At 42.8% G+C, this 14,811-nt stretch overlaps 1 protein-coding gene across 4 annotated transcripts in view; it reads left to right on the top strand.

Moving 5' to 3' along the window:
• LOC148183329 (arrestin domain-containing protein 3-like) overlaps window positions 1–14,811 on the top strand; it is a 69,051-nt gene that overhangs the window by 2,686 nt on the left and 51,554 nt on the right. For all 4 annotated transcript variants that reach the window (XR_015773616.1, XM_088061551.1, XM_088061549.1 and 1 more), the window contains one exon: window positions 1,538–1,619. Coding sequence is in view for 3 of the 4 variants with exons in the window: in XM_088061551.1 (XP_087917677.1) it covers window positions 1,538–1,619 (82 nt within the window). In the remaining variant the exon portion in view is untranslated. The remainder of the gene's footprint in view (window positions 1–1,537; window positions 1,620–14,811) is intronic.

Raw genomic sequence — 14,811 nt, 5'->3', positions numbered from 1 at the left:
AGAGAAGTGCAGGATTGGGGTGTCTGCACGGGGCAAGCCGGCAGCATGGCCCTGTGGTATGAGGAGAGCGGATGGTGAGGCATGGGTCATGCCCTCCCCCTCTCTCCTTACCTCTGCGGTAGTCAGGCCAGACTGTGAGCAGAGTTGCTGAGCAAATGTAGCGGCGTGTAATGTATACTGTATGTATATGAGTGGTTGGCAGGGGATGTGCTCGTGCCTGTTTAGGCCAGTCCTCTCCTGCTCCAGCCTAGTCTGTGACTGACAGCTCAGTATTTGCTTACCATAATTCTGCTGCTGCTGCTGTTCAGGCTCAATGGGACTGCTGATCTGACAGGAAGTAAAAAAAGGATGAAAAAATGTATGTTCAAGGAAAACACTATTATTTTTAATTAAAAACAAAGCCCTCCAAGTGCTTCTTAACAACAACAACAACAAAGTATTATACACGTTGCTTTGCTCTTTCAGTGTGTCAAAGATCGTTATTTAGTGATATTAGGTGCTGCAGGTGCATTTGTGTAAATAGTGTTCTAGGGGTTTTATATTTTTGCATAGGTTTGTTTCAGCATTTCTGGTGCACTAAAGAAATTGGAGCATCAGCACTTTTGTAGAACAGTGGGAACTAAAAAAATCTTAAAATGTAGCAGTGTTCCTTCATGATGCTTCAGACTATTAACAACAGGAAGGCTCTTTTGTGTAATCCCACTATATGTGCCTTTATTATGCCAACCCTTTTGTATATGAAATGCTCAATTGTTTTATCTAAATAACTTTCTATTCTGTTGGAATCAGCGGGGGTTTTTCTGGGTTCATGGTAATTATATTGGAACAAACCACAAATTTATTGGGGCACTTAAAGCAATACAAGGAATCATGACTATAAAACAAGGTCAGCTTTCTCATTGAAATTAGGAAATGTTTGGGTCTTTTCTATCCAAGCAAAATCGAGCTAAACTTTGAATTTTTGATACATCAGCTCTTAACAACATTAATTGGGCAGCTTGCCACTTCTCGTGCTCCTGAATTTGTTTGGTACTTTCTAGGTGGTGCTTGCGCACTCTTTAAAAAAAACAATTTTTGGACACTTGCTAGGTAGGTGATAGGAGGAAGCTGAATTACTACATGTAATCGATTAATGTAGCAGACAATACTAAGATCACTTAATACTATTAGAGAGCTCTATTTCATTTTAACTAGAAGTTGTATTGGAAAACAGTTTCCATTATGGATCTTTCGGGCAGACCTTGAAATGGCAGCAGTTACAACTGTGTCAGTACTTGGAATCAAGATCATAAATTAAAACAAGTTAACTTCTGCTTTTATGTCAGGCGAATCTTGGAATCTCACCTAACCTTAAAAATTCTGCAACGATACATCTAGCAGTTAATACAAATGGACTGGAGAGACTTGTTTCTGAGACACTGTATTCTTAGTATTGTAAAGAATGTATAAATCCCTCTTATTCTGGAAAATAAGCCTATATATTATGCTATGTAAAATGTTCACAGGTGGAATAGCGTATTGGGTTTTTCCCTTCTAGATGATGACAATTCTGAAGAAGGCCTTTACACCATTCATTCAGGAAGGCATGAATATGCATTCAGCTTTGAGCTTCCACAGATGTAAGTACTTACATGCAGTACACAGCTTGTGTGACAGAAGGCTAAGATACATACCTGCTTAAGAAAAATTCTTGTGGGGAGAGGGAAACCTTTTCAGTGGTAGTAAGAGTTGTGCTCAGACATGCAATAGAGGACATAATCTCATTAAATTAAAGAGGTTGCTTTTAAACTGGTTAAGAGTCTTTCACAAAACGAGCTCATTTTTGCCCAGTTGGTTACTCTTTCTTTTGACTGAGGTATGTTGGCTCCTTATGGAGGATTGGACCCCTTCAAAGAAGAAGGGAGGGGAACTTGTGTCATTTGAGTCCTGCAGAGGGGCTGAACCATCTTCTAAATGAAACAAGATTTTACTCGAGCCATGCAGGCCATCAGAACCTAGTGATAATGAAAGGAATTGGCCAGGAGACAAGACTCCTGTTTGATGCCTTTATTAGGATTCAGCTCTTGGGGTGGGGAGGGGGCAAGGGGTTGCTTGCACCATGGCCATTCCCACACTGGCAGCTCCAAGGAGGAGGCACAAGTCAGCTTTGCAGCACAGAATGCAGAGCTGGGGCTTCTGTCCTCATGAGAGTAGCCAGGAGGCCTGTTGTGCTGGCTTGTTGTCTAGGGGGGGGAGGGTCAGTCCTTTCCAGTTCTCTTTAGGTCATGGTGATGCAGGAAGATGGTTTCTAAGCAGGCTTAGGTGATGCAGGGAGATGATCTTTCATCATAGCTTGCTAGAATATGTTTCCTTGTCCTTTTATTCCTCTGTTAGCTCGTTGTTTTGGTGTCCTGCATGCCTTAGTTTGCATATTACTCGGTTGCACAGCTTCATGGGACTTTCTTTGTTCTAGTGTGGCACAGCATCCATGGGAGTTGCCTCATTCTGTGGCATACCTTTCTAACGGGTAGCTTTTGTTAGTGTGACCCAGCCCCCATGGGAGCAGCTTTGTTACATAGTAGCAAGGAAGTAAGGGAAAGGGTACAGGAATGTCTCATAAGAACCTTTAAAACACTTCAGAAACTGGTAAGTAATTAACATTACTAATAACCATCGTAGTTAACAAGGGGTACAAGGTTTACAAATGGGATAAGAACATTAACTGTACATAACTAAACACAGTATTTTAACCGGGGTGGATTTCTTGAGAGATTTTATTCATGACAATAACAGCTTAACTGTTCAGGCTCAGTCTGAAACAGATGTGGCAGGCTTAACTGCATTTGAGCTAAATAAGAGGTTTTTTAGCTTTTCTTTTTCTTAAAGGATACTGCAGCAGGATGAAACATTGAAGGCTGATTAGAAAATCCTTTCATTTGTGTTATTAGGAAATAAACATTTCAGATGTGCAAATAGAGATGTCAAACTTGTAGCAAAATGATTCTTTCTGGTAAAGTAATAGCACAGCTAGTATTTTTTGATATAGAATTTAGGGAAGGAATCTTTGCCTGTAAGCTTATCTTTTATTATGATGCATTTCAAACATAGCGCAATATAAAAATTCTTCCTGGAGATTAAAGGATGACAGTGTTAGGAAAAGACAAGTTAGAGTTAACTGGTCATGACTGGAATATAAAAATCTTATGTCCTTCATTTTATGATGGGGGGGGGAGAAGGTGGAGAAGGGAGAAGAGGATAAAAGGGTAATGCTGAAAGGTTTGATGTCCCTGTCCGCATTTTTTTTCCCCTTTACAACGTGCCAAAAAGACTTTGTCTTTCAGCGTTCAGAGCAGAATAGTCTTTATGTTTTTTATATGTGTGCATGTATATCAAGATGATCTCATCAGGGTAAAGGAAAATTAGATGATGCTCAAAAGCTCTCTCTTCAGAACTCTTCATTGAAATATTTAACTACTGTACTTAAAGGCAAAACAAACTACAGGAGCATTTATTTATAGTTAAAACACTGAGATACCAGCCAAGTAAATAGTACACAGTTGTTGGGGGTTAGGTGTGACCTTCTTTTAGTTCTGGCTTTCCTGTGGAATTTTGACTCATTAGTTGCGGGGGGGGGGGGGGGGGGCGTGGAAACCTGACTGTGGGTACTTGAGAAACACAAAGAGTTCGGCTGGGCCCAGGGGGGAAGGGGGCAAGAAAAGGGGAGGGCAGGGGACAGTTTGGCGGGCTTCTTCAGCTTCAGAGAAGGACACTTTGGGTCAGAGAGCTGTTGCTATGGAGAGAAGGGAATTTCGCCATCACCCAGATGGAGCTGCTGCATCTTCTTCTCTTTCTTCCCTCTTCGTTGCTGGGCCTTGCACCCCCTGTCCTGCCGGGACGTGCGGCAGTGCCAGCCACCGCCGCGGAGTTGCTGATACACCTCAGCCACCGGCCCAGGATCTCAGCTCATTCCTGCTGTTCCAGCTAAGTGTTCCTCAGAGCTCTGCAGGAGCACCGGGACTGCCCGTCCGAGGGGGTTTGTAAAGCAAAGCCTCTCCTCCATCCTTTCCCGTCTTGGCCAAGAAGGCTGTCACAGGGTCCCTGGTTCTGTTTTGTTGCTAACGCTGTAGTTATTGTTGTTTGTGTGCCTCGTTATACATACTAGTAAAGAACTGTTATTTCTGTCCCCTGATCTCTGCCTGAGAGCCCTTGATTTCAGAATTATAATAATTCGGAGGGAGGGGGGTGTGAAAAATGAAGTTCACTCCTGTAAAATTTTAAAAAGGTTTAATAAAGACAATAAGAGACATAAAGTAAAGCAAAGAGTTACGGTCGGGTGCCTTGGCGCGCTGCCAAGAGCACACCTGGTATCTTGGGAATACCCTTTTTATCCCATCTTGCTGTGAGGGGTTAATGCATATTCAACACATGTCCCCTCCCTGGTTCTGCCTTCTTAGATCTTGCTTTTGCACAATTTTATTTTCTGCTGGTCAGCATATTTTTTGCTGGTCATCATTATTCTAGCTGGTCAGCATTATTTAAAGTTTGGTTTCCTTTCTTCTGCAAATGGTCACTTGTTGATAACAATCCGGGCCCCTCATCCTTCCTTTGAGGGCAGCTGGTCTTCATATCTTTCCCCCCTGCCAGCGTCCTGGTACCGGCTTTTTGATAACAGTTTGCTCTCCATTTCCTGCTGCTGATAATAGCCTGTTTTCCACATCTTGATCCTCCCATTGTCTTGCCTGTTGGAGTTATCTTGCCTTGTCCGGATGAAACATATCCTTACCATTGAGAATTCCTATCTAAGCCTATAACTTGCTAAGAGAGAAAAGAATATAGCGAAAGCATATACTATATATTTATCCGAATAATTGTGAAAAGCCAATATTTACAACATGAATCACAACAATCTCTCCTTTTATCTTTTTTTATAAATCATTTGGCTTGAGCAATAATTCTTGTTTTCTAGCTTCTAGCACTCGTTCATTTTTTTCACAAATCAATTTAGCTTCTTCCAACGGATCTTTCACATTATTTTGTTTTCTTAATACCATGATTTTTTGTGCCGTTCCAGATGTAGCCAATTTTGGGTCTGTAGGCATCGCTACTATTTGCATGCCTTGCACCACTTTGGTGATTAGTTGGATGAAACAGGGGATTAGACAAGGAAGGGATATTAAACCAGCTGTAGTGCATAGGAGGAAGAAACCTAGCTTCTTCCACCATTCTGTCCCCAACAGGTTATTCCACCAATTAGTGGTCATCATTGACTCCCATTTTTGGACTGGCACGTGGGCTATTTTTCTGATGTTCTTGGCGATATCTAGAACGGCATTTCCATTGTCATCAATTTGCAAACAACAATCTGATGTATTAAATTTCCCGCAAACACCCCCCTCTTCAACCAATAGATAGTCCAAAGCCAGTCTATTCTGATATATTGCAGCTCTGGCTTGGCGTTGCTGACTGACTATTAATTCCATAGCCCCAGCTGTTTCATTGGTTATGATTTCTACTACAGCTTGGAGTCTTATGATGCGATTTAGCATGTAAATTGGGGTTCGATATCCCCAACTTGCGTCTTGTGCCCAAGTAGCTGGCCCATATGTTTCTAGTATGCGTTCAGGGGGCCATTCCTCATCTCCCCATTTTTGAGGTCCTCCAAACAATTCCCTTTTATTTCTTTTTAGGTCCTCATAAACCGGCACTCCCAATTGATCTCCATCTGGTCCTGGCAAAAGGAAGAATCCTGGTTGAATGATTCCCAGAGTACAACTCCCTTTCCATTGTGAAGGGAGCTTTGGGTATGCCCTTTTCCCACGTATCCAAAATAAGCCATCTGGTGCCTTCCAATAGTCATTTTTCTGTTGATTTATATTTTCCCAAAATTTAGATATTTCTGGGATTCCAGAGTAAGGATTTTTCCCTTTACCATTACATCTGAAGAGTCTGGTTCGATTATCATACACACAATTCTTTTCTTTTACTTTTCCTTGAGTCCAATACAGAGTTGGTTCCTCTGGGATCCACCATGTAGAAGTTCCTTTGCTAACCTTATACCTTTTACAGGGAGTTTTTCCTATTTCTTTAAGAAACTTCTTACCAGTTCGCCATAAACATTCTTCCCCTATCACTGTTGAACTTAGAATCCATCCTTCTGGTCGAGTCCCCCCTCTTATATTGGTCCGATTCCACTTAAGGAGTTCCACCGGGCCTATGCTACTACCTTTCCATGGCCATTCCTCCGTCATTAAAGCTCCTCCACAGACCCAACAGTTCGTTATGTTAAGTTCTTTACTTATCCTCTCCCCTAAATCCACAAACAGGTTTTTCCCTAGTCTTGAGATATCTATTTCCCCTTTTAATTGCTGTTTGAGCCTTGCATACAGGTCCTGACATGAGGTTAAGATAGGTTTAGGTTGCTGTGTTGGTTTTATCTTTTTTCTTATCACTTGCTCCTTTATCAAATCTTGGGTTTTTCCCTTGACCGCCCCCGTGAAGCAAATCCATTTTTCCCCTTTTGGGCAAGTGTTTCCCAATCTAGTACCACTGACTCCTAAGTTTTCTGTGATCCAATATTTTTCCCCTTTATGTATACATGTACTTAACTTGGATGGGTTATAGCAGTGACTATTGATATTGGTGTGGGTAATAAGAAAGAAACCCCGGCGTCTTTCCATGTAAAGTTTTTGATAGCATTTGTAACATGGCTTTGCTGGTGTCCCAAAAGGGAAAAGGATAAGTGACAGAAGAAGGAATAATAGGGGTCCAGTATGGCTTACACCCCCACCCATCCTGCCTATGAGGTTGCAGCTCACAGCAGGTGTTTTATATTCTTCTTGGTGGCGAGTTATAGAGGCCAATCTGGTCTTGCCCCCTATTTCCTTGTCACTTCCTCTTTTGTAATTTCCAAGCAAATCTCTTTTGACACCTTTTAACAGTAGTATCTCACCGTTCTTCAGGTATTTCCCACTCAACAGGCACCAGTAATTCCCATCCACAGAGCAGAGTTATTATTTCAGTTGCCTGCAATTCTGTTTGGATAGAGGATCGATTATGTGCTCGACACTCCCTACAACAAGAACGCCGATTGTGTGAGCTGCAATACCAATTTTTCCCACAAATTAAACACTTATATTTAACCTAGCTAGCATGTCCCGTATTGGGATGATTTATACAAGGTATATGGTGTGGCACTGATGGAAGTTGTGATTCTCCCCCTTCTTTATACAGATCACAGGCCAAAGCAAAAATATGAGGATTTCCCAACCGAAACAGCCCCGATCCTCCTGTTTGGAGTGGGAGTATTCCTCCCCAAGGTGGATATCGAAGGTGTCTCAGAACTTGTCCAGGCAGGACTTGAAACCACTGATACAGGCTTGGTCTCACTTCCCAATTAGGCGTGATTCTTTGCTCATCCCTTGGATCCTGTGGATTGTCCCAGTTCATTACCACCCAGCCCCCGCTTTAGAGTCAATTTGGTATCACCTGGTTCAGAAGTTATAGTCCACTCCTCAGGTCTTTTCACAGGTCCCTTGATTCTACTGGCGTGGATCCAGCCTCGCTCCCTGGTCCAGATTGCAGCCTCCGTTGTCAGCAGTACCTGAAAAGGACCTTCCCATTGAGGAGTTAAAGATTGTTCCTTCCATGTCTTCACCAGTACCCATTCCCCTGGATGAATATTATGAATTTTGAACTCCAAAGGGGTGGTTTGAGGGATCATTCCTTTTAGCCTTAAGTTTTCAAGTGTTTTAGCAATTGTGGTGACATATTTTCTGACACTTATTTCCCCTACTTCATAAGTGGCAGTTTCATGTCGGGTGGTAAGGAAGGGTAGTCCAAACATCATTTCATAGGGTGACACTCCCAAGTCTGACCTGGGTTGTGTTCGGACCCTTAATAGAGCCAGAGGTAAACCTTTTACCCAGGACATCTGGGTTTCAATCATTAATTTTGTTAAGGTCTTCTTTAAAGTTTGATTCATTCTTTCCACCCGGCCTGAACTTTGTGGGTGCCAGGGGGTATGCAATTCCCATTTTATTCCCAAGGTTTGGGTTATTTGCTGTAAGACTTTAGATGTAAAATGTGTTCCTCTATCTGAGTCTATTTTATTAATCATTCCATACCTGGGAATAATCTGTTCCAAAAGAGTTTTACACACCACATTAGCTGTGGCCCTGGCAGCGGGAATAGCTTCCACCCAGTGAGTTAAGTGGTCTACTATTACCAGTAGGAACTTCCATTTTTGGACTTGGGGAAGTTCAGTGAAATCCACTTGAATACTTTGGAATGGCCGTAAGGATAATTCACGGCCACCTAATGGTGTTTTTCTCATTGTTTTTCTATTGAGAAACCGCCAGCTTATTCACCAGTCTTCACAGAAGTAATCGTGAACGCCGTTTATTTCTATCTTTAGCACACCTTTTATAGGGTTTTACAGGGTCTGCGGACAGAGCAAGCTACTATTGGCTAACACACACAGGTTTACATTCTTATCCTTGTACACAAGAATATTGTTTTGCTTTACTCTCTCTTCTGCAGGCAAGTTTCAAGGATTTTAGCCCTTAATATCACGACTTATTTCAAAGGCTGGTTTGTGCATACAGGCCTTTACTAATATATAAAATATATCAACATTTTTCTATTTACCTTCTGGCAAGTTATGCAGTTTTCAGTTATTTGTTTTGCTACCCCAAAAATTCCAATGCATCCAAAATCCCTTAGAAAGTGATCACACAAAGCCTGAGTACCCCAATGAGTTTTCTGATGCATATCTTCTAATATTTTCCTGGTGAGTGGCTTATTAAGTAACTGTCTCCCATCAGGGAGTTTCCACTTTCCAGACTGATCCCGTTCTCCCCCTATCTTAAGTAATTCTTTTTCTTCTTTCTCACTAAATTTAGGGATTTCCAATTCTTCCCTGTCTGGGGTTAAAATTAACATTACTCGTTTGTCCCCATTTTCTGCTGCCTCTCTAGCCTCCTGATCCGCCAAGTTATTTCCTCTTATTTCTGGGGTCATTCCCTTTTGGTGTCCTTTGATATGTACTACAGCTATTTCCTCAGGCAGTTTTAACGCTTCTAAAACTTCTAAAATAAGTCCCTCATGTACTAGTCCTTTCCCTTTTGAGTTTAGTAACCCTCTTTCTTCCCAAATTTTCCCAAAGGTATGAATTACTCCAAAGGCATACTTTGAGTCAGTATAGATGGTCCCCTTTTTATGTGCTAAATGCTCCAGTGCTCTTTTTAGAGCATATAATTCACAAGATTGAGCAGACCAGTTTGAAGGTAGCCTTCCTTTTTTGATGGTCTGCATATTTTCCCCATCAACTACAGCATATCCAGACATTCTTTTTCCTTGCAAGCATCTGGATGAACCACCAACATATATTTTTTTCCCCTCCAAAAGGGCTTGTTCTGCTAAATCTTCCCAAACTTTAGTTTGGCATTGTATAATTTCCAGACAATTATGTGCCAAATCATCTTTTGGTTCCCCATACAGAAATTGGGCCAGATTGAGACTCCTGCTTGTTTCTATTGTCAAATCATTATTGTCAATTAAGATTGCTTCATATTTTAACATCCTGGAGTCTGTTAACCATTTCTCAGCTTTTTGATTTAGCACATTTCGGACAGCATGGGGTGTGCATACAATTAATTTACTTCCAAAGGTGAGCTTACGGCTTTCCTCCACCAAAATAGCAGTAGCTGCTATTGCCTGAATACATACTGGCCAGCCATGGCTCACTGGATCCAATAATTTGGATAAATAGGCTATTGGTTTCTTCACCTCCCCCCATTCTTGAACTAAAACCCCGTGAGCTACTCCGTTTTCCACATTCACATATAAATGAAAGGGTTTTTCTAAGGAGGGTAGGCTCAGGGCTGGTACTGAGGCTAGTTTCAATTTCAATTATTCTAATTTATCATCATCATCTTTAGTCCATCTTATATTGTCCCCCCCCAGCAATTTCTCATACAAAAATTTTACTGCTTGTGTGTATCTTTTCATCCACAATCTGCAATATCCCAGCACTCCTAGCAGTTTCCTAACCTTTCTTTGAAGAGGGAGGAGGAAGGGATAGGATCCCTGCAATTCTTTCAGGATTTAATTTCCTGCTACCTTTGCTTATCAGGTGACCAAGATATTTTACCTCTGATTCCACAAACTGTAACTTTCCTTTTGATACTCTGAGTCCCTTTTCCCCAAGAAAATTCAGAAGTTTTATAGTAGCTTCAAAAACTTCAGCTTCTATTTCTCCTGATATTAGGAGATCATCCACATATTGGATGATTTGTATTCCTACAGGGGTGGGGAAAGTTTGTAGTATCTCTTCTAAGGCTTGCCCGAATAGATTTGGGGACTCTGTGAATCCTTGTGGTAACTTTGTCCATCTTAATTGTTGCTTTCTCCCGGTATTTGGATCTTCCCATTCAAAGGCAAAAGTATCTCGGCTTTCTTCTGCCAGTGGGCAGGCCCAGAAAGCATCTTTAAGATCCACCACACTGAACCACTGATGTTGAGGTGGGACTTTACTTAAAAGAGTATAAGGATTAGGAACCACAGGGTAATGGGCTCGTGTTCTTTTATTTACCTCCCTTAAATCCTGCACTAATCTGTAATTTTCATCAGGTTTCTTTACTGGGAGTATAGGGGTGTTATGAGGAGATTTACAAGGTTCCAATGTCCCATCCTTTATCAATTCTTCTATTACTGGCTTTAAGCCTTCTCTCCCCTCCAAAGAAATAGGATACTGACGTACACATATGGGACATTCTTCCCTTTCAATAGTGACCCTTATGGGGTCAATATTCAATCCACCCCTATTTCCTTTCCCAGCCCAAACCTCTTTGTTAATTTTCTCTTCATCTTCTTGGCCAAGTTTTAACACTTTGGCTGTCATTTTCCCTTCTTCTGGGATAACCCCAATTCCTAATTGTATCTGTAAATCCCTTCCCGGTAAGTTGCTGCCAGCCCCAGGAACTAGTAAAACATCTCCTATTCCTATTTTTGTTTCTCCTTCTATGACCACATTTTTAATGACAGGAACTTTAAACCCTTCCCCTTTTGCCCCTGTTACTTTTACAGTATCGTTACTTATATCACATCCCTTTGGAATATTAACAACACAAGTCCTTTCTGCCCCAGTATCAACTATAAATTCTAATGTCTCCTCTTGGGGACATACTTTTAAAGCTATCAAAGGCTCCAGATGGTATTTGTCCCCCAAAACATAGAGCCCCTGACTCCCCTATTCTTCCTCTGGAGGTGTCTCTTGAAATATCTTTAGATCCCTCCTTAAGTGAGGGCATTCTCGTTTAAAATGCCCTTCCGTTTTGCAATAAAAACAGGTATTCCTGGGTTGTCCTGGGAATTTTGATTGTGCTGGATTTTTATTTCTTCCCTTTTCCCCACTTCTAGCCCCTGAGTGTTTAGGAGGAATTCCTGAGGGTTTTTGATTCAGATTTTTCTGGAAAGTGTTTTCCCTCATAGTGGCTATCATGATTTTTGCTTCCACTTTAGCTTTTTCTTCATCTCTCCGTACATAAACCCTTTGAGCTTCTCTTAATAAGTCATTTAAGGGTTTGTCGTGCCAGTCCTCCAATTTTTCTAGTTTTTTCCTAATATCTGGCCATGCCCGGGTGACAAAATTGACCCTTAGCAGGGCTTGTCCTGCTAGGGACTCAGGGTCTATTCCAGAGTATTGTTTCATATTTTTTCGGAGCCTTTCCAGCCATTCAGTTGGGGTTTCCTCTTTTCCCTGTTGTCCCTCAAAGGCTTTTCTAACATTTTGCCCTCGGGGCGCTCCCTCCTTTATCCCTTTGATTATCAAATTACGATAATCATTCATACTTCCCCTCCCAGCTTCATCATTCTGGTTCCAATCAGGAGGTGCCGTTGGCAATTTCTGTTCTCCTGGTGGGCCTTGTTGGTTTTCTCTTTCCCATATTTTTATCCCAGCAGTTCTAATCATATCTCTTTCCTCTTGGGAAAATATTATTTTCATTATTGATTGCATTTCTTCCCAAGTGAAAATATTGGGCCCTAGGAATTGATCCAATTGATCAGCCGTACCTATAGGGTCTTCTAATAGCCCTTTAATCTCCTTTTTGCAATTCCTAACTTCTGTAGAAGTCAAAGGAGCATTCACAAATCCCATTCCCCCTTGGACTCCTCCCATAGGTACTTCTCGTAATGGGAATAAATTGATTTCTTGGTTCCACTCTCCCTGTCTATCTGTTTTTACACCCGCCTTCCCTTGTTTTGTATTAGTGTTGGTAACATAGAGATTATCAGGCTGCTTTTGAGCTTTAATTGCTCCCCTTGTGTTCTGATATGGTGCCCCTTCATTAAGTAGAGATGTTATCTGGGCGGCAGGCGCTGAACCCTCCAAAGGAAAAGAGGCAGAAACAGAGTTCGGTAGGGAAGCTGGGATCCCTAGTGCAGAAGGAGTGAGGGCGGGGCCTGGCAGTGAAGCCAGGGCCGCCTGTGCAGAGCTGCTGATGTTCGGCAGTGAAGCCGGAGCTGCTGCAGCCGGAGTGCTGATGTCCGGCAGTGAAGCCGGGGCTGCCAGGGCAGGGATGCTGAAGCCCGGCAGTGAAGCCGGGGCCGCCTGAGCAGGGCTGCTGATGTCCGGCAGTGAAGCCGGGGCCGCCAGGGCGGGTGGAGCAGAAGCCAGAGTCGGGACACCCAGCGCTCTCCCCGGTTCGAAGGGGGCGGGGGGGGGCAGGAGTTCCCGGGACGGGTGGAATTCCAAGTATCAGCGGGGGTGGGAGGATTCCCAGCGCCATTGGAGGCGGAGGAATTCCCGGAGGCTGGGGAACCCCTGCGGCTGGCTGCAGCGGGGGGGCTCCCTGTGCCAGCGGTGGAGGTAAGACATCCAGGGGGTCCCATTTTTTTTTATTTTCTGTTTGCTCAGCCTCTGGAGTTTTAGATACTTTAAAAACTTTGGCTCCCAGAGGTTCTGTGTTTCCTAACCAGCAAGAGGCATATTCTCTTTCTTCTGGATTAAATGGCTCTTTTGAATTCACAAATATATTCAGAGCCTGGCAGATCCAAGCCTCAGAGGACTCGTATTTTGGCCAGTAAACATGATCAGGTCTAATTTCCTTTTTTACCCGCTCCTTCATGCAGAATTGGATCATTTTTACTTTGTCTTTCCCCTTTGTATCGGGATCTGTATCCCAATTTGCTAGCTTGATCCCGAGGGGACTATCTTGAGGTATATCCTCTGGTATTTTATTAATTCTTTTTTCTCTTAAGGCCAGCTTACTGGTTCTCTGTCCCATTTTTCCAAGTGTTCTCTGTTTCAACCTACTCCTTTAAGCACCACTATTTAGAACACCAATTGTACTATTTTAGAATACCAATTCCACTCCTTTAAAACACCAGTTCACTTGTTTAAAATACCTATGTTAACTCCCTTAAAAAAACACGAGTTCACTTCTTTAAAACACTAATCACCCTTCACAGCACCACCAACAAAACCCACAAACCCCAAATCCCTCTCTCAATGTTCTTGTTACAGTCCACCTTCCCCCCCCTCAAGATACAGTTATACACGATCTCTCATTCACACATGCATTCTCATTTCTTTAATAGGTTTTCCTCACTCATTTTCACTCACACCAAGACAATACAATAATAAGGTACCTTCAATGTTGCTGGCCAACCCCCCAGATTTTCTTGGGTACTGTATCCCACACTTCCCGTGGTTTGCACCCTCAACCTGGCAATATTCCTGGGGATTTATTATTTTTTTTCCCCCTTTTTTGTCCCGTCTCCTAGTACACTGAACTTAGGAGAACTCCCGGCTCCTTCCCTTCCAGGGGTCCAACCCCTCCCTGAGACCCCAGTCCCAGTAACCCCAGGGGGATTCTTTCACTCCTTTTTCTTTCGCTTCGTCCAATTCCCGGCCTATTTTCTCGCGAAAGATAGGAACCGCGGTACTATGGACTACCGCTCTCGCTCCACAGGTCTGGGGTAACCAGCTTGCGTCTCATTCACACACATTCATCCCCCCGTTTCCACCCCCCTGATCAGTACTTACCAATTCCTGTTCAGGTCCTGAAAGATTATGGGGTTTTGAAGGAGCGCTTTATTTCTTTATTTTTTATTTTTCTTTGCTTTACTTGTCTCTCTCTTGTCCTCCGGGTGTTGCCCTGCTACCACCGATGACACCAGAAGAGCCAAAGCGGATTACCAAAGCTGGCAGGGAGGCGCCTTCCCCCACTTGGGATCTCCTGGTTCCTCCGGGGCGAGGTGCTTCATCCGAGACGAGACCCCCAAATTATTGTGAAAAACGAAGTTCACTCCTGTAAAATTTTAAAAAGGTTTAATAAAGACAATAAGAGACATAAAGTAAAGCAAAGAGTTACGGTCGGGTGCCTTGGCGCGCTGCCAAGAGCACACCTGGTATCTTGGGAATACCCTTTTTATCCCATCTTGCTGTGAGGGGTTAATGCATATTCAACACATGTCCCCTCCCTGGTTCCGCCTTCTTAGATCTTGCTTTTGCACAATTTTATTTTCTGCTGGTCAGCATATTTTTTGCTGGTCATCATTATTCTAGCTGGTCAGCATTATTTAAAGTTTGGTTTCCTTTCTTCTGCAAATGGTCACTTGTTGATAACAATCCGGGCCCCTCATCCTTCCTTTGAGGGCAGCTGGTCTTCATATCTTTCCCCCCTGCCAACGTCCTGGTACCGGCTTTTTGATAACAGTTTGCTCTCCATTTCCTGCTGCTGATAATAGCCTGTTTTCCACATCTTGATCCTCCCATTGTCTTGCCTGTTGGAGTTATCTTGCCTTGTCCGGATGAAACATATCCTTACC

Source organism: Pseudopodoces humilis, chromosome 12, assembly GCF_049639895.1.
Source record: "Pseudopodoces humilis isolate 2021_Gansu_Grassland_sample_001 chromosome 12, ASM4963989v1, whole genome shotgun sequence".
Lineage (NCBI taxonomy): Eukaryota > Metazoa > Chordata > Aves > Passeriformes > Paridae > Pseudopodoces > Pseudopodoces humilis.
This window is presented reverse-complemented; position numbering and strand designations above follow the sequence as displayed.